The sequence below is a fragment of the Salmo trutta genome, chromosome 36 (assembly GCF_901001165.1).
Source record: "Salmo trutta chromosome 36, fSalTru1.1, whole genome shotgun sequence".
NCBI classification, from domain to species: domain Eukaryota; kingdom Metazoa; phylum Chordata; class Actinopteri; order Salmoniformes; family Salmonidae; genus Salmo; species Salmo trutta.
The window spans coordinates 20,115,357-20,143,334 of NC_042992.1; the positions used below are offsets into that span (position 1 = coordinate 20,115,357).

The 27,978-nt window shown below is 42.5% G+C and overlaps 1 protein-coding gene across 2 annotated transcripts; it reads left to right on the forward strand.

The window, feature by feature from the left end:
- Positions 1-1,730: 1,730 nt before the first annotated feature.
- LOC115175600 (four and a half LIM domains protein 3-like) lies at positions 1,731-26,880 on the forward strand. Of its 2 annotated transcripts, none has more exons than XM_029734956.1 (6): positions 1,731-2,137; positions 21,852-22,031; positions 23,078-23,252; positions 24,970-25,139; positions 25,265-25,451; positions 26,031-26,880. In XM_029734956.1, the coding sequence occupies exons 2-6, from the start codon at positions 21,876-21,878 to the stop codon at positions 26,189-26,191; spliced, it is 849 nt and encodes a 282-aa protein (XP_029590816.1). In that variant the 5' UTR covers positions 1,731-2,137; positions 21,852-21,875; the 3' UTR covers positions 26,192-26,880. The 2 variants fall into 2 exon arrangements, with proteins under 2 accessions (XP_029590816.1, XP_029590815.1); XM_029734955.1 differs by having other exon boundaries at positions 1,735-2,068.
- Positions 26,881-27,978: the final 1,098 nt, after the last annotated feature.

The window sequence follows — 27,978 nt, forward strand, 5'->3', positions numbered from 1 at the left end:
TTCCGCGGTTGAAACAAGTAACTTGCCTAAATCGAGGCTAGACGTGTGTTTCTTGGCTAGGGTTGCAAAATTCCAGGAACCTTAAATACATTCCCTGGTTTTCCAGAAATCCTGGTGTGAGCTTTCCGGCTTATTCCCTCCTCATTCTGGAAAAACCAGGGAATTTATTGCCAGTTCCCGGAATTTTGCAACCCTAGTCTTGGCTCATCATGGCACTGCTGCTGTATTATAGTGGGCAGTAGATGGCACTATTGATCTACTAAGGAAAATAATCAGAAAAGCCGAGTATGATGTCTGTGACTGCGTTAATACAATGATAAATATCAGAGGTTCAAGACCACCGACCTAACCACAAATGTAATGTAACGCACACCTTGATTGCTGTATGGTATTTATTATTATATGAAATACCTGGAGTCAGTGTTACTCTACTTTGGTAGCAGTGGCTGTCTCTACATTGGTGACCTGACTTGAACTGTGTATATACATTGTAGTCTTTAAGGTAGACCCACTGCATGCTGTTGGGAATGATCAGCTCAGGTGGTTGCTATCACCCAAAAAGAATGTTCCATTATTCCATTGCATAATTGACCCCCCATGTTGTACATAATTGAAACATAGGACCTCTCATAAGCATTTTAACAGTACAGGGTGAACAACACTAACAAGATAAATAGGTTGAAATAGTTAAGTCAGTTACATGTGAGATGAAACTTTGTTCATACTACGCATGTGCTCATACATTTTCATGCCTAATGGGTAGTGGCAGGATGGAGCCACAACGTAACTCTTTAATCAACCCCAGACCTCCAGTTTAGACTGGTGGAAAATGGAGGTAAAAAAAACAGGAAAATAATATCTTGCTTGCCAGGGCTTTTTTCAGGAAGCCAGCAGTTTCTCCTGACCGCAGAGTATTTACTCTGCTGAGTGAGTTGGTAAGGAACCTTAATCAAGTCTGAATGAATGACAACACAAAAGTGAAGCCTTATGGTAGTTAATTGCTTAAGTTTTTACCCCCATCAGCCTCTTATCAACCAATGTTAGTGACAGTGTTTGGGAAGCTACTCTGAAAATATAGTTTACCAAGCTACCAATTTCTTTTCACTGAAAATGGATAAGCTAAAAAAACTGCATATGTCAATCTGAAATGTCATAGACTATAATTCCAAGAACAGATCATTTTGGGGTCATATGTTAACATTTGACCCCAAAGTCATATTTAACCTATTAAACACAAGTTAGAGAATTTTGCAGGTCTGATACTAATAATTAAAGCAAATTATTGCCTATTTCAGCCATATTTTATTTTATTTTTGCAAAAAGAGTAGTAGAGTGTACTTCCAGTAGTTATCTACACCTCTACATGGCAAAGAGTAATTAACTAGTGAAAAAACTACCTAGATTTGAATTTAGTTCAACTACCACCAAGCTAATGCAAAATGTAGTTAAACTACTAGTTGAACTATTTGTAGTTCACTACTTCTTTACACTGGTTAGTGAGATACACGACCTGGTCCCAGATCTGCTTGTGCTCTTGTCAACTCCATTGGTAATTGTCAAGCCAAACACGGCATGGCAATAATGGGTGACAAGGAGTTAACATGATAGTACAGACTGGCACTAACATAGCACAGGGATGAAGAACAAACAGATACAGGTTGCAGTCGTCTGTGATCCAGAAGGTACAGTAGGGAGCAGTCTATGTACTTCTGTTCATGTTTGACTTTTACATTCAAGTCAAAAACACAGCTTTAACAATGACAACATAGAGATTTTGTCTAAACAAACACAGACTTCCAAAGTAAATGAATAGCTCAGTAAAAAAATGTTTTTGTCTGTGCCACTTGAAATGACCTGTGCGGCTGTGCCTCGGCAGTAAAGCGAGAAGCGACATTTCTGTAGGGCGTGATTTTACGCGCTTGCCTGATGCTGTTGCGCTCGGGAGGTAGTAGGCTACACGATGCATTTCACATTCGTTGAAGTTGAGAAGGGTTCAGCACTGCGTCGGATCTTGACTTGTCAATATTTGGAGTCAATTTTGCTGCCAGAGAAAAGCTGCAAGCTACAGGTTGGTGACTGAAACAAATAAACTACATTTGACAAAGTTCCCTGACACGCAAGGAGCTGTAAATTTGTGGTATGATATTTTACAATAATTTGTATAAGTTTTATAACAAATAATAACAAAATTATGAGAGCCGATATGATCAATATTGGTTTGAAAACGAGATTAAGTGAATAGTCTTGTTTATTCTTAATTTTACTTGTCTACATTTTAGTCAATGAAGCACCTGGATAATACAGTTGGTGATGCGAATCGAGTCACCTGGCGAATCGTCAATTAGACCCTTCAGTTCAAGCCTATTGACTATTTTATCTGATAAAATATGTGTTATATGTTAACTATTGTCATAAATTGAGAAAGGTATTTATTCTTATGTTTTATCAAGGGAACAGAAATTCGCGTGACGTTTTAGGTCAAGATATCTGGACACTCGACGTCCACTAGACAGATCTCAGCTCGAGAGATCTTTCACACAACTCAACTGTGTGTCTCAGAGAGTACAGTATTCGAGCTGAGAAACTCTGTGATACGTCTATCATACACACACACACGATTCGACAAGAAGCAGATGCACAAACACAATGCTCGTTAGATGGAACATTTATTGTTGTTTTTTGTTGTTGACACAAACCACGGGCAGAGAATGGAATTTGTCTTCTCTTTCTCTCATGCTCTCTCTCGGTTATTTGTCCTCTTTATCTCTCTTTAAACTTTATACATCCTGTTGCACAGATTCTTAGCATCTGTCCCTACTCTCCCAAGGAACTGGACTGACAGGATATATCGTAGGATGTAGCCTAATTTTACTTTAGAATGAGGGAACTAACTGAGACATGTTGGGGTTAGTTGCCTTGGACAGAGGCACACAAGTTAATAATTGATACCTAAGACCACACCACAACAAGACCTGTAGAACATTTTGAACAGGTATGATTTATAGAGAGGAGAACAGGGAGTCTTTTGAAGAGACGGCTCCTCTGTAACAGTTTCCCCCAAGTCAATCTCTGTTTGAATTACATGGATTCTGACACATTAATGTTGAACAATAACACACATAACATATTATTTGCTCCCACATTCAAACTAAGAGCTTGATTAACAGTGTCCTGAAATGGTGGGGGGAGACATTGTATAACAGGACGAAGACAGTTTAATATACACTGTTGTTTTCAACTGTTTTACTTTTGTGTGATTTTCTGGCATATCGGCATCGCAATAAAAACTGTTGGGACAAATGCTGTGTAGGACACCTATGCAGCCATCTCAATTAGCCAACATCCTGAAGAGTAATGTCATGTCTTATACTTAAGATTGCAAGTATTATTTTCCCAGACACTCTCCATCGTTGGCACCAAATGGAATAGTTTCTGCATGTATTCAGCAAACTCTATATCCATGTCATCATGTGAGTTCGACGCACTTTGGGTGTAATTAACATAGCTCTTTGATTACTTCAACAATTGGCTTTTTATGAGGAGACTTTCCCTGTGAGTAACCAGCAGAAATGTGGTGGCAACCAGAAAGAACTGCTTCATTATTTTTAGAAAAGGAGGAATTTGCCGTTTTTAGAACAGAGGGAAGATGGAAGAAAAATGCATTTGCTGTTTTTTTCAATCCCAACATTGGACCCACCACATGATTCTGCCACGTTCTGACCACAGTCTCATTCCTCTGATATTCTTATCATTGGGGAAGGTTGGGTCTGTGTACAATCATTGGAGCAGAGCCAAATGGTTTCCAGGACTTCTGGAGATGGACAAGTCTTTCCCAGGCTGGGAATACATCGTTAATAGCAACTTATTCCCCATATAGTGCACTACATTTGGAATAGTGCCATTTGGGACATAACCTGGCATGGGCTCAGGCCATAATTAGGGACATTGACCCATAGGTTGTAAATTATTCATTATCATTATCACACTGTTTCCATTTCCTCCTTGCCTGGCTGGTTCTAGTGTCACTTTTCCCACCATGAACAGCAGCAATGGAAGATTTTAATGGAGTTGGGATGTGAGCTCAGAGTTATGCCCTCCTGTCTCTTTCCCCCTTCTTTCTTTCTCTCTCTCTCTCTCTCTCTCTCTCTCTCTCTCTCTCTCTTTCTCGTTCTCTTTCTTTCTCTCTCTCTCTCTCTCTCTTTCTTTCTCTTTCTTTCTCTCTCTCTCTTTCTCTCTCTCTCTCTCTCTCTCTTTATTTCTCTTTCTCTCTCTTTCTCTCTCTCTTTCTTTCTCTTTCTCTCTCTCTCGCTCTCTCTCTTTCTCTTTCTCTTTCTAATGGATTTGGTCCCATTCATTCATTGTCTCCAGAAACATGTGCATTCCACTCCATCTCATACTTCCTCAAACTCCCTCTCTCCCAACAAAATTATGTTTGGGGTCTAGAACCATTTGTCTCAACAGTCCTAAAGTGCTTACACATGTAGATGTTACTCAAAAACAAAGACAAATAAATCTTACAGCATCCATGAAACAAAGGCAACAGGCTGTAGGGTCGCCAGGGGCTCTGGGAAAATAAACGCAGTTGATACTATTAACACCCGGGGCCTGGGGTTGGATGGATGCTCGCTTTACTGGCAACCAGCATCTGATGCTGGGAAAATATGTTTACATGCATATTTGTTTTGGATAATGACTGACTGCTGATTGTGCACATCAAGCTAACTTTATTTATTTATTCTTTGGCCGAATTCCCACTGCAAAATAATCCAAATGAAACATAGCCTGTTGCCAAAAGCAACTTTGCTTCAGAAGAGGATGCTAGTGACGTTTCCTGACTTCTTATCTCCATGTCTACCTTTTAATAGACAAAGGAGATTATATCTATTCCCCTTTTCAATTGATTTTCATCAGTTTATCTTCTAATTTGAAGCACATATTTTTTGTTATCTTTACTAGACTGACTTCTACACCATGTCATACTCAGGCCTTTCCTTTTCTATGTTCATGAAGATAGCATAGGTCTACCACACAGAGCGAAGAAGGCCTTGGCACGGTGACCTCTTTTTATTTGTTGTCAGATTTGACCTTTTGTTTTAGTACACACCAGAGGTGGTGCGGGAGGGACGGAGTTCTAAGAAGGCTTTCAGCTGCAGCTTGCGTTGTTCTCTACGGGGTATAAACGGCCAGCTGGGGGCCCAAAGCTAAACACAGCCAAGCACGTACCCTCTCATTCATTTTGCTTTTATTGTTCCTCAAAGGGCAGGTGAAAGATTACAGGCTCAGTTTTTCTGTGTTAATGTCAGCAAGGGATTTTTTAATTACTACCCTACGAGCAGGGGGAGTCTGTGTTTGTCATTAAATTCCGATAAGAATGAAGATTAGGTAAAGTCTTCACTTGTCTTGAGTTGATAGTGTCATCATCGCCCAGTCTGTTTCCCAGTGCAATTTTGTCTCTTTTCAACACATTGATTGAAGTGATCTCCCAAGGACATTGGTAAAGGAATGTTGGACTTGGTCGATGTTCAAGTATCCAAAACGAGATGTTTTGCAAACTGTGTCTCAAAACATCCCGTTTGGAATGTTGAAACAGACAGAAATTGCATATCAACTTGATGAGAGCTACCTCTGTTCATTTTGGTTTGTGTGTGCGTGCAGGCAGCTAACAGTGCTTTCTGATCCGGCAGGAAGTCAGTCACTTCACATTGGGTCTCTTTGTACTGGGATAAAAGAGAGAGGGAGCAGTCATCCGACCGATGGCTGTAAGGGACAAGCCTTTCCTTTTTTTCTGGCAGAATTTACAGCCCCGACCATGAACATTTTACTATAGCTTCAGGAGCTTTTAATGTGTTTATAACAACTTTAATAGGCCATCAATATCATTCTCTGTGAGAGCTGTGTTGTGTGACCACAAAAAGTCTGACAAAATGTGAACTGTTCTGGGCAGGGACATTATTAAACATAGGCTAATCCGGTTTCATGATAAATAAATATTAAAGTAAAGTGGGGTAACTATTAAATGACAGCTGACAGTATGATCACACTCTCTGTAGCCCATGTGAGTAAGACCTTTAAACAGGTTAACATTCATTTGGCCGCAGGACCAGACGGCTTACCAGGACACGTACTCAGAGCATGCGCTGACCAGCTGGCAAGTGTCTTCACTGACATTTTCAAGCTTTCCCTTACCCAGTCTGTAATACCTACATGTTTCAAGAAGACCAACGTAGTCCCTGTGCCCAGGAAAGCCAAGGCAAATTATTATCACCACTTAACATTCACTTCTGTAGCCATGAAATGCTTTGAAAGGATGGTCATGGCTCACATCAACACCATCATCCCAGACACCCTGTACCCACTCCAATTCGCATACCGCCCCAACAGATCCACATATTACGCTATCTCTATTGTACTCCACACTGCCCTCTCCCACCTGGACAAGAGGAACACTTGTGTGAGAATGCTGTTCATTGAATACAGCTCAGCGTTCAACACCATAATGCCTTCCAAGCTCATCACTAAGCTAAGGACCCTGAGACTGAACACCTCCCTCTGCAACTGGATCCTGGACTTCCTGACGGGCCGCCCCCAGGTGGTGAGAGTAGGCAACAACACATCCGCCATGCTGACCCTCAACACAGGGGCACCTCAGGGGTACGTGCTTAGTCCCCTCCTGTACTCCCTGTTCACCCACGACTGCGTGGCCCCGCACAACTCCAACGCCATCATTAAGTTTGCTGACGACATGATGGTGGTAGGCCTGATCATCGCCGACAACGATATAGGGAGGGGGTCAGAGACCTGGTAGTGTGGGGCCAGGACAACAACCTCTCCCTCAACATCAGTAAGACAAAGGAGCTCATCATGAACTATGGGAAACGGAGGGCCGAGCACGCCCCCATTCACATTGACGGGGCTGTAGTGGAGCGGATCGAGAGCTTCAAGTACCTTGGTGTCCACATCACTAAGGATCTATCATGGTCCACACACACCAACACAGTCGTAAAGAGGGCACAACAATGCTTCTTCCCTCTCAAAAGGCTGAAAAGATTTGGCATGGGCCCTCAGATCCTCAAAAAGTTCTACAGCTGCACCATTGAGAGCGTCTTGACTGGCTGCATCACCGCTTGTTATGGCTACTGCTTGGCATCCGTACGCAAAGGCGCTACAGAGGGTAATGCGTACGACCCAGTTCATCACTTGGTCCAAGCTCCCTGCCATCCATGTGGTGTCAGAGGAAGGCCCTATGAATGGTCAAAGACTCCAACCACCCAAGTCATAGACTCTTCTCTCTGCTACCACATGGCAAGCGGTACCAATTCACCAAGTCTGGAACCAACAGGACCCTGAACAGCTTCTAACACCAAGTCATAAGACTTCTAAATAATTAAACAAATAGCTACGCAGACTATCTACATTGACCTGTTTTCCACAAACTTTTTTTGACTCATCACATACAGTACAGTCAAATGTTTGGATACCTACTCGTTTTTATTTATCAGGGTTTTTATTTATCTTTACTATTTTTCTACATTGTAGAATAATAGTGAAGACTTCGAAAATATGAAATATCACATATGCAGTAACCAAAAAAGTGTTAAACAAATCAAAATATATTTGACATTCTTCAAAGTAGGCACCCTTTGCCTTGATGACAGCTTTGCACACTCTTGGCATTCTCTCAACCAGCTTAATGAGGAATGCTTTTCCAACAGTCTTGAAGGAGTTCCCACATATGCTGAGCACTTGTTGGCTGCTTTTCCTTCACTCTGCGGTCCGACTCATCCCAAACCATCTCCATTGGGTTGAGGTTGGGTGATTGTGGAGGCCAGGTCATCTGATGCAGCACTCCATCACTCTCCTTGGTCAAATAGCCCTTACACAGCCTGGAGGTGTGTTTTGGGTCATTGTCCTAATGATAGTCCCACTAAGTGCAAACCAGATGGGATGGCGTGTTGCTACAGAATGCTGTGCAAGCCTTGCTGGTTAAGTGTACATTGAATTATAAGTACATCACCAACAGTGTCACCAGCAAAGCATTCCCACACCATCACACCTCCTCCTCCATGCTTCACGGTGGGAAACACATGCGAAGATCATCCGTTCACCTTCTCTGCGCCTCACAAAGACGTGGCAGTTGGAACCAAAAATCTTAAATTTGGACTCATCAGACCAAAGGACAGATTTCCACCAGTCTAATGTCCATTGCTCGCAGTGGTGGAAAAATTACCCAATTGTCATATTTGATTCAAAGTAAAGATACCTTAAAAGAAAATGACTCAAGTAAAAGTGAAAGTCACCCAGTAAAATACTACTTGAGTAAAAGTCTAAAAGTATTTGGTTATAAATATACTTAAGCATCAAAAGTAAATGTAATTGCTAAAATATACTTAAGTATCAAAAGGAAAAGGAAAAGTATAAATCATTTAAAATGTCTTATGTTATGCAACCCAGACGGCATGATTTTCTTGTTTTTTAAATTTACGGATGGCCAGGGGCCCACTTCAACAGTCAGACATATTTTAAAAACAAAGCATTTGTATATAGTGAGTCTGCCAGATCAGAGGTACTGGGGATAACCAGGGATGTTCTCTTGATAAGTGCGTGAATTAGACCATTTTTGTGTCCTGCTAAGCATTCACAATATAACGAGTACTTTTGAGTGTCAGGGAACATGTAATGAGTAAAAAGTACATTATTTTATTTAGGAATGTAGTGGAGTAAAAGTAAAAGTTGTCAAAAATATAAATAGTAAAGTACAGATACCCACAAAAACTACTTAAGTATTAATTTAAAGTATTTTTATTTAGGTACTGTACACCACTGATTGCTCGTGCTTCTTGGCCCAAGCAAGTCTTCTTCTTATTGGTGTCCTTTAGTAGTGTTTTTGTTGTTGTTGCAGCAATTTGACCATGAAGGCCTGATTCACATAGTGTCCTCTGACCAGTTGATGTTGAGATGTGTCTGTGTCACGACTTCCGCCGAAGTCGGTCCCTCTCCTTGTTCAGGCGGCGTTCGGCGGTCGACGTCACCGGCCTTCTAGCCATCGCCGAGCCACTTTTCATTTTCCATTTGTTTTGTCTTTGTCTTACACACCTGGTTTCAATTCCACAATTACTTGTTCATTATTTAACCCTCTGTTCCCCCATGTTTGTTTGTGAGTAATTGTTTATTGTATTGCGGTCCGTATTTGTGGCCTTGTATTTATACTACGTGTATTGTTATATTATTGAGTAAAATTGCTTTCATTACTCATATCTGCTGTCCTGCGCCTGACTCATCTCACCAGCTACACCAGACGCATTACAGTCTGTTACTTGAACTCTGTGAAGCATTTATTTGGGCTGCAATTTCTGAGGCTGGTAACTATAATGAACTTATCCTCTGCAGCAGAGGTAACTGGGTCTTCCTTTACTGTGGCGGTCCTCATGATAGCGCCTGATGGTTTTTGCGACTGCACTTGAAGAAACTTTCAAAGTGAAATTCTCTGCATTGACTGACCTTAATGTCTTAAAGTAATGATGGACTGTTGTCTTTACTTATTTGAGCTGTTCTTTACATAATATGGACTTGGTCTTTTACCAAATAGGGCTATCTTCTGTATACCACCCCTACCTTGTCACGACACAACTGATTGGCTCAAACAAAATTAAGAAGGAAAAAAAATCCACAATTTAACTTTTAACAAGGCATACCTGTTAATTGAAATGTACTCCAGGTGACTACCTCATGAATCTGGTTGAGAGAATGCCAAGATAATAAAGAAAACCCCTTGAATTAGTAGGTGTGTCCAAACTTTTGACTGGTACTGTATGAACAGGGTTGGATCAGAATCACTGCTATAATCACTGGCCAGAACGAATAATTAAGTAAAACCACAAGTCCAAATTCCTATCTCTATCGATGGCTAATTTAGGAAAGCGCAGATTCTAGCTAGCTAGCTAGCTAGCCACCAGAGGACAACAACACATTTGACTTGTGATGTGATTGGTCTGAACTCTTTGTGACAAGACAGCATCAGTTAGATATTCTGCACATACTGAGACAAAGGGGCACTGTTTTGTTCAATCGGATCCTTTCTCCGGTGAGATACATTCAGCCTCTTGTGAAAGGCAGGAAATGTATGAAACACAGAGAGTCGAAAGATAAATAATTTTGTTTCTTTATTTCTTGGTCAATTTTGGGGGGAAGCCTGGCTTCCCCTTGGCATCCATGAATACATGCAACTGGTGTAGAGGGAGTGATCAGAACACAACTGAGTGAGCGAGACACAGAGGTGAAAGGGAGTTTAATAATAAGTCATGTTTGATGCATGGCTTGGTTTCTTTATTGTTTTACCCCACAAATACACATGTACAAATGGAACACTAAAGTCAAAGCAAATGAATGTTGTCTTCAAGACAAAAATTATACCAAATAGTTTTACAGTATTTGAAAAAATATATATATCTGGTTAAAGATCAAGTTTTGACGTCCGTTCGAGTGCTCAAGTACTCCATACTCATGCCCATCCCTATAAAATAATATTGTTCCTTGAGTTTTGTTGAGTTTAGAGTGACGAAAAATAGCTAGCTAACAGCTAACTGCTCTCTTAAGTCTCGTCATTGAGACCAGCAACAGAATGGATGCAGCGCTAAAAGCGCAGGGCGCGAGGGACAGACAGAGACGAGCAGCTAATGGATACTAACAAAGAAAGTTATTTCTGATTTCGGGCAGAGCCTTAAATTTGGCAAAAGCAATCTGGCCTGTGTAGGGTTGGGCCTGAACGTTGCATGCATGTGTAGGACTCAGGCATAAAATTCATGCTTGTGCAGGGCTCTAATTTGAATGTCAGTGGAAAATGTAATACATCACCCAGCACATGTCAACAAGCACAACCAGCTGATGAGTCTTTCTTTTTTTGAATCCTAGGAAGAAACTGGTAATGTTATCATACGCTACCTACACACTACTGTAGGATTGTTCCATTTCATACAAAGACTCCTTTCTCTTTTCTCTTGCTCCTAGGTGTCATGGGGTTTCATCATGGAACATTCTGGTTTGTAAAGCATAGGGCACACTAGACTCCTCTGCTGGGAAAATAAACACACAAGATGCATCCCAAATGGAACCCTATTCCCTTTATAGTACACTACTTTTGACCAGAGCCCCAGTGGTCCTGCAGTGGAACTCACATGGCTCATGCAGTTACAACTGGCTCCGCACTCTGGAGAAAATGTCAGGTTAGAAAGAAAACAACTTCAGAGAACCTTGAAGGGACAGAGAGTGGCCTGGTCTGTTGTTGGGCCATGTGGGAGACGAAGAGAGAGAGTATGTTTTGCTGTCTGGCTCACAGTACAAAGCCTTCAGAGTTGATGACTCCAATTAATCTTTCACCAACGTGGACAATATATCACTGAAGAATATCCATGTGTCCGCTGTGGCTGGAGGTGCGAAATGCAGAGTTATAACAGAAGTGTGCTAGGAGAGAACAACACGTGTCCCACTGATGGATTTCTGTTTGACTTAACCACTCACTGGGAGCAGGACGCAGAGACACAGAAACATTTATATATACTTAACACAAATATAAACGCAACATGCAACAATTTCTAAGATTTTACTGAGTACATTTAAATAAAGTCATTAGGTCACAATCTATGCATTTCAACTGGCTGGGCAGGGGTGCAGCCATGGATGGGCCTGGGAGGGCATAGGCCCACCCACTTGGCAGCCAGGCCCACTAACTAATAGGGATGTAAACAAATTTGTGCACAAAATATGAGAGAAATAAGCTTTTTGTGGATACACGATATGTGTACGTGTATTTGTATGTGCCCATCTTGCTGTTCATTCTTTTACTCCTTGCTCTATTTTTGAGGCATTCCCTCTAAATCGTTTCTATACCCGGGTCACGTTCATGTGTAACACGACCATCAGTCATAAGGATGAGGAACCACAGAGGGAGTGTATCCATGTCGACGTGGCTCATTCAGGGTCAGTCATCTCCTCTACAGCTGGGAAGGACATGCTGTTTGGGAATAGCTCTTTGTAGTTCAGTAGCTCTTACTATAACAGAACGGTCTGGACATTGCATAAATGAGCCGAAATTGAGTTTAAACAAAGCTATAAATATTAGCTGTTGTTGGGTAATAGATAAAAATGATCCAACAGAAAGGGCGTGGTTTGTATTTTGATTTTGGTTAGACATATCCATTTTTATGGTTAACATTTTTATCACTTTTAAAAGATAGAAAGGAATGTCATAATGCTTATACTTGTCGACACAACAGGTGGAGTACAAATAACGTATTTGCAGATGTCATGCTGTGTGGGGACTATGCCCGGAAGGAAGGCCATTGTTGTATCAGTGCAGTGGTTTTAGGGATGGATGAACTAGAATAGCTAGAAGCCTAACCTCTTGAGAGACATTAGCAGGGGAAGTCAAGCTGATTTCCACCGCTCTCACAATAAACGGACATGAAACAGATATGGAGTTTGATGGACTTGTCTGTTTTGTGTTCCGTCCAAGTGTCTTTGACCTTGTAAAGCCTCAAACCTCTTTAGGCTGATGCAGCCTAGCTGATGGAGGAGGAGGATATGGCTGAATGTTCCCATTACAAATGCTCTGCTGCTCTGACATTGTGTGGAGATTAGCCAAGTTTTCAGTTGCTTGATTATAAACAAAAGAGACAAATAGGGTGGATAAAACAGAAGTTGTTCTTTCGCCAGGTCTTCTGTCTTGTGTGCTTGCCATCGTGTATAAATGGTGGCAATAATGGTAAATAAAGTCTGAGGCTAGTCATTTGAATGGCACGTACACCCCACTGCTGAGCCGACTCCTTAATTGACCAGACGCAAATAACTTGTGGGTTCTAGTACATTTAACTCAATACCTGTAAAAAAACAACCGCAACTGTGGGATGGAATTCCTTTCATGAGCAATGGTTGATTCCCCCCTGTTTTATATCAAGCCAACCCTGTGTGTGCAAAATGCATTTCCAAGAAATGAGGTCTGCTTCATTAGGAACTCCATGTCTGTGTGCCAAATGGGACCCAATTCCCTATAAAGTGCACTACTTTTGGCCAGAGCCCTTTGGGTCCTGGTCAAAAGTAGTGCATTATACAGGTATAGGGAATAGGGTGCCATTTGGGATACAGTCCAGTTTTTGGGTTCAATCACCACTAGGACATGGAGCTTGTGAGGCTGGGACTTCAGCTCTGTCTGCTGAGTGGAAGCTGCTAAACCCTTCACCCCAGAGCTTTCCCTTCCATTCACTCCCCCTTTAAAACCTACCGCCTGAATCTCCGCTGCACATCATTGAACCCACAACCCTTCTCCGCGCTCCTTGCTTTTTGACATTCTGAAAGCATTTCAAGGGTGTTCTTTTCCTTGAAAAGAGGGAAAATATAATAAACAAAATGTCTTCCAAGAGAAACATTTGTGTCTGCCTTTAGAGTCTCTGTCAATGCCATGTTCCTGACAATGTTTTCTTGAGCCTGTGTTACCTGAACTCTTGAGACTTTTCTCCACTCATGTAATTCCAACCTTTATCCCCCCACTTTTGCTACTCTACACTATGCATGCTTCCCAAATGGCACCCTATTCCCTATATAGTGCACTACTTTTGATCAGGGCCCATATGGTTCTGGTCAAAGTAGTGTACTATGTAGGAAATAGGGTGCCATTTGAGACACAGCCTATATGCACCCTGTTGGACCCTATTTGCCCTTCCCGTTCCATAGGAAAGCTACTGGGGTACATGTATCTGACCTCGTGTCACATACTCTAGCAGCTCCCTACAGTTTTAAGAAGTAGCCGGAGGGTGTTATGATTGTCTCAGTATAGTAGAGCTGTCAGGCGTATTTCCACCCCGTCCTTCCTATTCACCATATGAGATGTCAATCACCTGATTAGAACATGTAATCAGGAATGTTTCCCAGGGTGAATCAGGGGCCTTGGCAGCCTGGGTGCCAGATCTTTTTATGTTCTCTTGCCAACTTCTTATGGAATTGTAATGCAAAACCTTGTTTGGCTTGACAATAAAAACGGAGTGTCAAAATCACAGATCTGGGACCAGGCTAGGACCTTGGAGGTCCATGGTGTCTAAACAGCAATAAGTTAAGCTGATCTGTTAGTATGCCGCTGACAGAATGTGCAAGGGCAGTGTGTGCAATATGTATTATGTATTTGGTTGTACGAGACGTGTACAACATGGGTAACGTGCAATGTATGTACTACAGTGCATTCGGGAAGTTTTCAGACCTCTTGACTTTTTCCACATTTTGTTACATTACAGCCTTATTCTGTAATTGATTAAAGGGTTTTTCCCCCATCATAAATCTACACACAATACACCATAATGACGAAGCAAAAACAGTATTTTAGAAAATGTTGCACATTTGTAAAAAAAAAACAAACAACTGAAATATTACAAAAGTATTCAGACCCTTTACTCAGTACTTAGTTGAAGCACCTTTGGCAGTGATTGCAGCCTCAAGTCTTCTTGGGTATGACACAACAAGCTTGGCACACCTGAATTTGGGGAGTTTCTCCCATTCTTCTCTCAAGCTCTGTCAGGTTGGATAGGGAGCGTCGCTGCACAGCTATTTCCAGGTCTCTCCAGAGATGTTCGATCGGGTTCAAGTCCGGGCTCTGGCTGGGCCACTCAAGGTCATTCCGAGACTTGTCCCGAAGCCACTCCTGCATTGTCTTGGCTGTGTGCTTAGGGTCATTGTCCTGTTGGAAGGTGAACCTTCACCCCAGTCTGAGGTCCTGAGTGCTCTGGAGCAGGTTTCCTTCAAGGATCTCTCTGTAGTTTGCGCCGTTCATCTTTCCCTCAATCCTGACTAATCTCCTAGTCCCTGCCACTGAAAAACATCCCCACCGCTTGATGTTGCCACCCCCATGCTTCACCGTAGGGAATGTGCCAGGTTTCCTCTAGATGTGACGTTTGGCATTCAGGCCAAAGTGTTCAATCTTATTTCATCAGACTAGAGAATCTTGTTTCTCATGGTCTGAGAGTCCTTTAGGTGCCTTTTGGCAAACTCCAAGCGGGTTGTCATGTGCCTATTAGTGAGGAGTAGCTTCCGTCTGGCCACTCTACCATAAAGGCCTGATTGGTGGAGTGCTGCAGAGGTGGTTGTCCTTCTGGAAGGTTCTCCCATCTCCACAGAGGAACACTGGAGCTCTGTCAGAGTGACCATTGGGTTCTTGTTCACCTCCCTGACCAAGGCCCTTCTCCCCCAAATGCTCAGTTTGGCCGGGTGGCCAGCTCTAGGAAGAGTTTTGGTGGTTCCAAACTTCTTCCATTTAAGAATGATGGAGGCCACTGTGCTCTTGGGGACCTTCAATGCTGCAGACATTTTTTGGTACCCTTCCCCAGATCTGTGCCTCGACATAATCCTGTCTCGGAGCTCTACGGATAATTCCTTCGACCTCATGGCTTGGTTTTTGCTCTGACATGCACTGTCAATTGCTGGACCTTATATAGACAGGTGTGTGCCTTTCCAAATTATGTCCAATCAATTAAATTTACTACAGGTGGATTCAAATGAAGTTGTAGAAAGATCTCAAGGATGATCAATGGAAACAGGAGCTCAATTTCGAGTCTCAAAGCAAAGGGTCTGAATACTTCTGTAAATAAGGTATTTCTGTTTTTTATTTTTAATACATTTGCAAACATTTATAAAAACTGTTTTCATTATGGGCTGTTGTGTGTAGATTGTGGAACAATTTGTAATTAATACATTTTAGAATAAGGCTGTAATGTAACAAAATTTGGAAAAAGTCAAGGGGTCTGAATACTTTCCGAATGCACTGTATGTTGTGTGTGTTTGTTGTGTGTGTGTGTACAGTGTCAATTTTGTATACAGCAGTAGACAATTTCCCCCTCTGGGGTATTAAAGGTCATCCTTTCCTACTGTTGACTGGTTGCCTTGGATACTTACTTGTAGGTACATACATTTTTTGTTGTTGCATGGGAATCTCTCTCTCGCTCCTCTCTCTCTCGTCTCTCTCTCTCTCTCTTTCTCTCTTTCTCTCCCTCTCTCTCTTTCTCTCTCTCTCTTTCTCGCTCTCTCTCTCAATTTCAATTTAAGGGCGTTATTGGCATGGAAAACCTATGTTAACATTGCCGAAGCAAGTGAACTAGATAATAAACAAAAGTGGAATAAACAATAAAAATGAACAGTAAACATTACAGTCACAAAAGTTCCAAAAGAATAAAGACATTACAAATGTCATATTACGTGCAAATAGTTAAAGTACAAAAGGGAAAATAAATAAACATAAATATGGGTTGTTTTTACAATGGCGTTTGTTCCTCACTGGTTGCCCTTTTCTTCTGGCAACAGGTCACTAATCTTGCTGCTGTGATTGCACACTGTGGTATTTCACCCAATAGATATGGGAGTTTATCAGAATTGGGTTTGTTTTTGAATTCTTTGTGGATTTGTGTAATCTGAGGGAAATATGTGTCTCTAATATGGTCATACATTTGGCAGGATGTTAGGAAGTGCAGCTCAGTTTCCACCTCATTTTGTGTGCACTGTTTTCTCGAGAGCCAGGTCTGCCTACTGCGGCCTTTCTCAATAGCAAGGCTATGCTCACTGAGTCTGTACATAGTCAAAGCTTTCCTTAAGTTTGGTTCAGTCACAGTGGTCATGTATTCTGCCACTGTGACTGTTAGGGCCAAATGGCATTCTAGTTTGCTCTCTTTTTTTGTAACTTCTTTCCAATGTGTCAAGTAATTATCTTTTTGTTTTCTCATGATTTGGTCTAATTGCCTAATTGTGTTGCTGTCCTGGGGCTCTGCAGGGTCTGTTTGTGAACAGAGCCCCAGGAACAGCTTGCTTAGGGAACTCTTCTCCAGAATCATCTCTCTGTAGGTGATGGCTTTGTTATGGAAGGTTTGGGAATCGCTTCCTTTTAGGTGGTTGTAGAATTTAACGGCTCTTTTCTGGACATTGATAATTAGCGGGTATCGGCCTAATTCTGCTCTGCATGCATTATTTGGTGTTCTACGTTGTACACAGAGGATATTTTTTTTCAGAATTGTGCATGCGAAGTCTCAATTTGGTGTTAGTCCCATTTTGTGAATTTTTGGTTGGTGAGCGGACCCCAGACCTCACAACCATAAAAGGCAATGGGTTCTATAACGGATTAAAGTATTTTTAGCCAGATCCTAACTGGTATGTCAAATTTTATGTTCCTTTTAAAGGCATATAAGGCCCTTCTTGCCTTGTCTCTCAGCTCGTTCACAGGTTTGTGGAAGTTACCTGTGGCGCTGATGTTTAGGCTGAGTTATGTACAGTTTTTTTGTGTGCTGTAGGGCAACGGTGCCCTAGATGGAATTTGTATTGGTGGACTTGAGAACTGGACCTTTTTTGGAACACCATTATTTTTGTCTTACTGAGATTTACTGTCAGGTCTGACAGAATCTGTGCAGAAGATCTAGGTGCTGCTGTAGGCTGTAGGACAGAAGCACCAGATTATTAGCAAACATGACGTGGATGCTACACTACAGGACTGTTTGCTAGCACAGACTGGAATATGTTCCGGGATTCATCCAATGGCATTGAGGAATATATCACCTCAGTCATCGGCTTCATCAATAAGTGCATTGATGACGTCGTCCCCACAGTGGCGTACATGTACGTACATATCCGAACCAGAAGCCATGGATTACAGGCAACATCCGCATTGAGCTAAAGGCTAGAGCTGCCGCTTTCAAGGAGTGGGAGACTAATCCGGACGCTTATAAGAAATCCCGCTGTGCCCTCAGACCCAACCATCAAACAAGCAAATCGTCAATACAGGATTAAGATTGAATCCTACTACACCGACTCTGATGCTCGTCAGATGTGGCAGGGCTTGAAAACTATTACGGACTATAAAGGGAAACCCAGACGCGAGCTGCCCAGTGACGCGAGCCTACCAGATGAGCTAAGTGCCTTTTATGCTCGCTTCAAGGCAAGCAACACTGAAGCATGCACGAGAGCACCAGCTGTTCTGGATGACTGTGTGATAAAGCTCTCGGTAGCCGATGTGAACAAAACCTTTAAACAGGTGAACATTCACAAAGCCGCTGGGCCTGACGGATTACCAGGATGTGTACTCAGAGCATGCCAGGATCAACTGTCAAGTGTCTTCACTGACATTTTCATCCTCTCCCTGACCGAGTCTGTAATACCTACATGTTTCAAGCAGACCACCATAGTGCCTGTGCCCAAGGAAGCCAAGGTAACCTGCCTAAATGATTACCACCCCGTGGCACTCACGTCGGTAGCCTGAAGTGCTTTGAAAGGCTGGTCATGGCTCACATCAACAGCATCCTCCCGGACACCCTAGACCCACTCCAATTCGCATACCGCCCCAACTGATCCACAGATGACGCAATCTCAATCGCACTCCACACTGCCCTTTCTCACCTGGACAAAAGGAACACCTATGTGAGAATGCTGTTCATTGACTACAGCTCAGCATTCAACACCATAGTGCCCACGAAACTCATCACTAAGCTAAGGACTCTGGAACTAAACACCTTCCTTTGCAACTGGATCCTGGACTTCCTGACCAGCCGTCCCCTTGTGGTAAGAGTATGCAACAACATGTCTGCCACGCTGATCCTTAACACTGGGGCCCCTCAGGGGTGTGTACTTAGTCACCTCCTGTATTCCCTGTTCACCCATGACTGCATGGCCAAACACGACTCCAACACCATCATTAAGTTTGCTGACGACACTACAGTGGTAGGCCTGATCACTGACAACGATGAGACGGCCTATAGGGAGGAGGTCAGAGAACTGGCAGTGTGGTTGCCAGGACAACAACCTCTCCCTGAATGTGAGCAAGACTAAGGAGCTGATTGTAGACTACAGGAAAAGGCGGGCCGAACAGGCCCCCATTAACATCGATGGGGCTGTAGTGGAGCGGGTTGAGAGTTTCAAGTTCCTTGGTGTCCACATCACCAACGAACTATCATGGTCTGAACATACCAAGACAGTCGTGAAGAGGGCACGACAAAACTTCCTGAGGGGGGAAAAAAAAAGATTTGTTCTACAGCTGCACCATCGAGAGCATCCTGACCGGTTGCATCACCGCATGGTCTGGCAACTGCTCGGCATCTGACCATAAGGCGCTACAGAGGGTAGTGCGAATGGCCCAGTACATCACTGGGGCCAAGCTTCCTGCCTTCCAGGACTTATATAATAGGTGGTGTCAGAGGAAAGCCCATAAAATTGTGAAAGTCTCCAGTCACCCAAGTTATAGACTGTTTTCTCTGCTACCGCATGGCAAGCGGTACCGGAGCGCCAAGTCTAGGATTAAAAGGCTCCTCAACAGCTTCTACCCCCAAGCCATAAGACTGCTGAAAAATTCATAAAATCGCGACCGGACAATTTACATTGACCCCCCCCCTCCCATCCCTTCCCTTGTGTACACAGCTGCTACTCGCTGTTTGTTTTGTTACCTATGCATAGTCACTTCGCCCCCACCTTCAGGTACAGATTACCTCAACTAGCCTGTACCGCCGCACACTGACTCGGTATCGGTGCCCCCTGTATATAGTCTCGTTATTGTTATTCTTATTGTATTACTTTTAATTATTACTTTTTATTTTAGTCTACTTAAAAATGTTTTCTACTTCTTGAACTGCACTGTTGGTTAAGGGCTTGTAAGTAAGCATAAAGTCTACACTTGTTGTATTCGGCGCATGTGACAAATAAAGTTTGATTTGATTTGAAACAGTAGACATTTGACTTCAGATTCTAGTAGGGTGAGGCCGGGTGCTGCAGACTGTTCTAGTGCCCTCACCAATTCATTGATATATATGTTGAAGAGGGTGGGGCATATGCTGCATCCCTGTCTCACCCCATGGCCCTGTAGAAAGAAATGTGTGTTTTTTGCCAATTTTAACCACACACTTGTTGTTTGTGTACAGGGATTTTATAATGTTGTATGTTTTTCCCCCCAACACCACTTTCCATCAATTTGTATAGCAGCAGACCCTCATGCCAAATTGAGTCTAAAGCTTTTTTTAAATCAACAAAGCATGAGAAGACATTGCCTTTGTTTTGGTTTGTTTGTTTGTCAATTAGGGTGTGCAGGGTGAATACATGGTCTGTCGTATGGTAATTTGGTAAAATGCCAATTTGACATTTGCTCAATACATTGTTTTCACTGAGGAAATGTACGAGTCTGCTATTAATGACAATGCCAAGGATTTTCCCAAGGTCACTGTGACGCTTTCCCATGGTAGTTATTGGGGTCAAATTTGTCTCCACTTTTGTGGATTGGGGTGATCAGTCCTTGGTTACAAATATTGGAGAAGATGCCAGAGCCAATGATGATGTTAAAGAGTTTAAGTATAGCCAATTAAAATGTGTGGTCTGTATATTTTATTATTTCATTGATGATACCATCAACACCACAGGCCTTTTGGGGTTGGAGGGTTTCTATTTTGTCCTGTAGTTCATTCAAAGTAACTGGAGAATCCAGTGGGTTCTGGTAGTGTTAAATAGTTGATTTTAAGATTTGTATTTGATCATGTATATGTTTTTTTCTGTTTGTTCTTTGTTATAGAGCCTAACAGATTGGATAAGTGGTTTACCCATACATCTCTGTTTTGGATAGATAACTCTTCGTGTTGTTGTTTGTTTAGTGTTTTCCAATTTTCCCAGACGTGGTTAATGTCTATGGATTTTTCAATTTAATTGAGCTGATTTCTGACGTGCTGTTCCTTCTTTTTCCGTAGTGTATTTCTGTATTGTTTTAGTGATCCACCATAGTGAAGGCGTAGGCTCAGGTTTTCTGGGTCTCTTTGTTTTTGGTTGGATAGGTTTCTCAATTTCTTTCTTAGGTTTTTGCATTCTTCATCAAACCATTTGTCATTGTTGCAAGTTTTCTTCAGTTTTCTGTTTGAATTTTTTTGATTTGATAGTTAAGCTGAGAGCTGAAATATACTGTTTAAGTTTTTTACTTCCAAGTTTACACCTTCACTATTGCAGTGGAATGTTTTGACCAGGAAGTTGTCTAAAAGGGTTACAATTTGTTGTTGCCTAATCGTTTTTTTGGTAGGTTTCCACACTACTTTCCTTCCATCTATAGCATTTCTTAATATTATTCAGTTCCTTTGATCCCTCATGATTGAATATTGCTCTGTTCAAGTAGACTGTTATTTTGCTGTGATCTGATAGGGGTGTCAGTGGGCTGACTGTGAACGCTCTGAGAGACTCTAGGTTGAGGTCAGTGATAAAGTAGTCTACAGTACTACTGCCAAGAGATGAACTGTAGGTGTACCTACCATAGGAGTCCCCTCGAAGTCTACCATTGACTACGTACAGACCCAGTGTGCGAAAGAGCTGCAGGAGTTGTGACCGGTTTTTGTTGGTTATGTTGTTATAGTTGTGCCTAGGGGGAATATGGGGGAGGGAATGCTGTCACCTCCAGGTATGTGTTTGTCCCCCTGTGTGCTGAGGATGTCAGGTTCTTGTCCAGTTCTGGAATGTAGGTCGCCACAGACTAGTACATGTCCCTGGGCATGGAAATGATTAATTTCCCCCTACATGATGGAGATGGGGATTCTAGTGGGGGTAGCACACAGGAGGACATTTTTCTCTGTTTCTAGCCAAATGTAAAATCTTCCTGTTTTGATGAATTTAAAAGAGTGAATTAGGCCTGCTCTATACCAAATTAGCATGTTTCTTGTAGGATGACGAGGTCTGTATTAATGATTTCTCTCTCTCTCCTCTCTCTCTCACTCCCCACACTGCCCCTCCCCCTCCTCCCTCACACGTTCACAGCGCTGTCCTCCTTCCCCTCCTCCTTTGCTCAGCAAATGTTCACTCACTGTGGTTGTGATGTTTCCTTTCAGGAGGTGAATCAGGGATAAGACAACATGAGTGACCGTTTTGACTGTGGCGAGTGCAAGGAGTCCCTGTACGGACGCAAATACATCCAAGTGGAGGACGTTCCCCACTGCATCCCCTGCTATGACCGCCTGTATGCCAACACATGTCAGGAGTGCAAGGAGCTCATCACACACAATGCACGGGTAAGCATAAACTGTATGATCTGTCTTTGTGTTTGTGGGTGTAAATGTGTTTAGCATATGTTGTGTGTATGAATGTGTTTACATGTGGCAAGTGGATGTTTTCTGTCTACAGTTGTTTGAATGTGTGCTCACTTCTGAGGTTTTACTTCTGTGTACGTACACGAGTGTGTGCGTGTGTGTATGTGTGCATTTGTCCTTGTCCATCTGTTGGATTATAATGGCTTCTAAAGAGCTGGAGTTCTTGGAAAACACAACTTTCCTGCTCTTTTGGCTAATACCAAGACATCTGAAAATCCCCTTTGAGCTGCTCCAGGCCGACATGAAGGCCTTTTGGTTAGAGTCAAATGAAAACACAGGGCTGAAGGGAACACCCGTAGACGCCACGGGGCACGGGTGACCCCTGAGTTATGGACTCTCTCAGAGGGACTGGCAGTAAATATATCTCCTGTTAGCTTTGGCCCTCCTCCTCCTCCACACAATACTTACAGCACTCCTCCCTCTCTGTCCAATTCCCTTTTACTAACACTGTGAAAACCCACCAACGTGTCAGATAAAATTGATTATTATTGTTTTCACCCCGAACATAAAGTGAGACATTAATCATGCGATGTGTGTTAACAGTGCTTGCTTGCACTACAGTTGATCTGGAATATAAAAAAATAATCTCTTTGTGGACACTGTTTCAATATTTACTCAAATGGTTTATATTGAAGTTAGAGTTATTCACTAAAACCTCCTTGTTAACAGATCTAATCTAGCTCATTGTCATATTAACATAAATGATGAATGTGAACCAGAGAAGGCTGGTGGGTGGAGATGTAGGACGGGCTCATTGTACTGGCTGGAATGGAAGAAACGGAAAGGAAAGGTATCAACACATCAAACACATGGTTTCCATTTCCACTCCAGCTATTACAATGAGCCCGTCATCCAATATCTCGGCCCACCAGTTACCATTAACATGAATGGTCTTTCAATCCAAATATTTCGGACTCTGACCTGCCTTGCCTGGGTCCATCCCTATCACTCCTCCTCTCCCTCTCCAGGAGCTGTTCTATGAGGACAGACATTACCATGAACACTGTTTCCGTTGTTTCCGCTGCGACCGCTCCCTGGCAGACGAGCCCTTCACCAGCCAGGAGGAGGCGCTGCTGTGCAACGACTGTTACTGCAATGAGTTCTCCTCCAAGTGTGTGGCCTGCGACAAGACCGTCATGCCAGGTACACAAACGTGATACTGTTTACCATGATTAGCAGGAGGTACCCTCAAGAAGAAAATCGAAACTCTCAAAAACGTGCAGGGATAAATGACAACATAACACACCAGTAGCGGCTGCTGAGGGGAGCAAATGAAATGGCATCAAATCATGTGTTTGAAATATTTGACAACATTCCAGTACCATTACCACGAGCCCGTCCTCCTGTGCACAACACCCTTTGACATTATTGAGCTGAGCTCTACTGTGCTAGGCTGGTTACACATCCATCATAGTTGCTGTGGCATAAAAGTGCATTAAAAAGGCCTAACTGGTGATGCTTTGGCCTGTGGTTACTCAACTCCTGTTCTCACACCTACAGATGTAGGATCTTAATTTGATCTCACTGTTGCAAGATAACTTTTCCGCAATGCAGGATATTAAAACTTGTAGTGTATTTGAGGTTTAAAAAGGCTTCTAAAGTTTGTAATTTAGTTTCCTGCTGTAGCAAACTGGCTCAAATGAATATCCTATATCTGTATCAATGCCAGGTGTGTAATACCTGGGAAACCTCTGTCATGGGTATTACAGAGTAAGCAGCACTGCTTCAGTCAGTGTTACTAAAGGGTAAACGTAGGGGTTCTCACATCCAGTCGTGGATGGCATAGTATGTGTCCCAAATGGCACCTTATGTAGTGCACTACCTTCAGGGCCCTGGTCAAAAGTAGTGCACTACGTAGGGAATAGTTTGCCATTTGGGACATTGCCATAAAAAGGTGAATGTATTTTTGTTGTTGAGCAGCTAGGGTGTGACACAGCTTAGATATGACATTGCAATTGTCTGCTCGCTCGACTGAAAGTGCCTCACTGTTGAATTCTGGCCTCAGGGTCTTTGTGACTGCATGGCAGCATTACGCTAACAGCGGGGGTGGGTGTCAGATGACTGCAAATTATATAGGGTTTAATCTGGACAGGGTGGGGTGTTATTTCTCCACAGTTTCTGCAGAACTGAGCAGTCGTTTTGTTAGGTGTCTGTAGTGGAACGCAGTTAAACACTACACTGTGCCCTCGCCCTTTTAAAAAATTCAGGCGGTTCCACGTTCCACTGGCCGACCTCCCCACGGGCGCATTTCAGGTCCCAAAGCTCGTAAAACAAGAGCAATGATTAAGAGGTCTGATGTTCATTTTCATAGGCATGGCTCGCTTTTTTATTTTGGCTACTTTTATTACCTACTTGGAGGAAGTGTGTATTTGTGGAAGACCAAACTGCACACACTTCAAGTCAGAAGTTCCAATAACAGTCACCCATAAACCATAATTCTGAAATACCTCCTTTCATAAAGCCATTCGGCCCTGACTTGATGTAACACCACACAAGCATTCTTGATGGTAACATCCTGTAATATTATTTATACTTTATGAGATGACTGGAAGGTATATTGAGTCTGTGTACAAACAGGTTCAGTTATTACTGAATCAACCTGTTTTGGCAATAGCAGTAGTGCGATTGCGAGCACTTGGAGATAATGCAATTCTGAGGTTTGACATTCTAACCCAGAACTAAAGTGGCTGACATGGCACACAAACTTGGGATGACTACTCAGATGATGACTCTTGCAGACAGACTGAATTATACAAAACCTGTCTGTGTCTTTTTGTCTTTGTCTCTCTTGCTCTCTCTCTCTCTTCTTCCGCTCTCTCTCCTCCCTATCTATCCCCCCTCTCCCTCCTCCCTCTGTCAGGCTCAAAGAAGTTGGAGTATGAGGGCTCTGCATGGCACGAGAACTGCTTTGTGTGCCATGGCTGTGAGAAGCCCATCGGTGCCCAGTCCTTCATTCCAGACAAAGACCACTACTACTGTGTACCGTGCTACGAGGGCAGGTTCGCCCCGCGATGCAGCCACTGCAAAAAGGTGAACCAGGGTCTCCTCAAATCAACTGCTAACCTTCATTATCCTCTCCCTGTCACAGTTAGTTCCTTGTGAAAAAGACTTGCTAAATCAAGTGGGTGAGGTTGATGGGTATGTATCCTCCGTAGGCACTGGCAACAGGGGGTGTGAGCTACAAGGATGAGACGTGGCACAAAGAGTGTTTCGTGTGCACAGGATGCAAGATCCCACTGGCCGGCCAGCCCTTCACCTCCCAGGGAGACACGCCCTACTGCGTCAAGTGCTTCAGCAGCATCTACGCACAGAAGTGTGCCTCCTGTAACTCGCCCATCACAGGTTAGTACATTCTCCATTCAACTAGATAATATGGATTGATTTGAGACTCTTTTTTGTCCTTTAATGGAACCTTATATAGCCCATAGAGCTCTGTTCAAAAGGAGTGCACTATAGAGGTAATAGAGTGCCATTTGGGATGCACTCAATGTCTTCCCCATTATGTCACTTTGTACCAACCCAGGCAAATGCCAGAGCACAGATGTACTGTAAATATACTAGTAAGGCTTGCGGCTATGTTTAGAATGCCAATGTTTCAATTAAACACAGGGACCTCTGAGAACTGGCAGATCCTCAGCAGGGCTATATTGTAGCCAACCATATAATAACCCACAGAACTTAATTTTCAGAATGTCATTTCTTTGTGTTATGTAATGTCTCTCTTACTGCCCAACTGTCAATCCAGGTGAGAGTCAAAGGTCTCTTTGCAGACGTAGATTATGTCCCAAATGGCACCCTATTCACTTTATAGTGAACTACTTTTGACTAGGACCCATAGGGCTATATAGGAAATAAGGTGCCATTTGAGACGCAGACGTATTCTATTATAGATGCTAACGAGTGTGTTATATTTCCCTCCAGGGTTTGGCGAGGGGAAGTATATTTCTTTCCAGGATCGCCAATGGCACCAGCCCTGCTTCAAGTGCTCCCGCTGCTCCGTCTCTCTGGTTGGGGCTGGCTTCTTCCCCGACCGTGACCAGATCCTGTGTGGAGACTGCAACAACGACCAAGAAGACCAATGAGAATCAATGTCTTCGTCCTTCAACTGCACCTGACCAATCACAAATGTACAGTAATAGCTAACAAGTTTGTAACACAGTGGTGTCCACTTCCAGGTTTGTTAACATCTACAGTACAGTACAGAGAGCATCTAAACCTCAACATATTAAAGCAAACACTACATTTTATACTACATCACCTTAAATATATTTATATAAATATATTTTTAAAATTAAGTCAGCGTTGCATGTATTCTATGTTGTTAAACTGCCTTTACAACATAAAGCACATTGAAATGTATGTTTAAAGTCAGCAAATAACACAAGTATGATGTAACTAAAGCTTTTCCTCTTGTAATATATTTTTTCACACAAATACATTCAATATTTTTTTCCTAAAGTATCGTACATATTAATGCACCTGACCTGGGCTCTGCTGTAATATGGTGTTAGTGATGCACATATAGTGTGAACTAAATATTTGAAGTGCCTTAACAGCTGTATTTTATTGCAGCAATATAAAAAATGATCCAAATGTTGTCAGAGCTCAGCTTGTCAATAATATTTAACTTTTTTTTTTCTTCACCTTTGTATTCTTTTATATAAACCAAGATTGCCTTTCTTGCCTTGTTTTTGTACGCTGTATTGTAACTATTGTGTAGTGTTACTACTCTAAAGAAATAAAGCGTAATTTATTTACTGTAATAATAACGCAACTGGATCAGAATACTGTATTTGTAAAGATGAATATTTTCTATTTCTCAAAATGGGCCAAAAGAAACCTTTCATAAGGCTTCTTTGCTGTGTGTATTGTCTTCTGATGAGAACAGCCTTCAGACTTCTGCATACATTACACATGACTTTCCTTACTCAACCCCGCGTGTGAACAGATTTCATCATTTTTACATTGATTGTGCCAGGGTGGTGGTGCCCAGTGGCCACTCCCTGGAATCCAGGGAGAGTTCAGGCAGACCAACACAAAACACATTGTAGCAGAGGTACAAACTGTCCCCAAAAGGCTCATTGAATCTTTATTCAATGTGGAATGTAGCTTTCTTCAAAATACCCAATGACTTGCTAAAGCCACTTTTTGATAATGGGCTGTAAAAAGCTTTACATGGTCTACGCAATGGTTCCAACAGTTCTACGTACTGTTGTGCTCCGTGGCTCCGTTTGCGTAGACTTTGAATTCCCTAAGCATGGCACTATGGCAACTTTATAGCACTATGAAAAAAAGTCCATGCCCTCCATATGTACCTCACAAGACTACACAGAGAACAAAAAGTAGCTGGCCTTTTAAACCAAGTTGTTTCTACAGTTAAAAACGGATATGTTGGGTCACGTGGTTCGAAAGCGAGACACAAGACTGTTCACACATTCATACAGGATTGACAACCCCATGTGTGTAGTAAGTTCAACTGAAGTTGACAGGAAGTGAGGGGCATAGCCTCTGAAGTCACAAGTGCATGTGCTTGAGGAGCCACCCCTCTGGGACCAGTGTCAACACCCAGGTCAATGCAGTGTGTATGCATCAGTCAAAAATGGGGCTGATAAAGACTTACATATGAATGATTTCCAGGAATTGGAAATTACAGATAATAGTAATAGATTAAAATGTATCTGTTTGTTCCAAACAGTACATGTGTGTTTTGTGTCCATGCTTATTGACCAATGTCGAAGAGCCCACATTTTAAATACTAACTGCGACACAAGCTTGATTCTCATCTCAACAAAAGCCTATCAGATAAGATCAACAATCTATAAAAAAAAAAAATCAAGGGCAATGTTGTTGTGCGTTTTTAAATATTTTT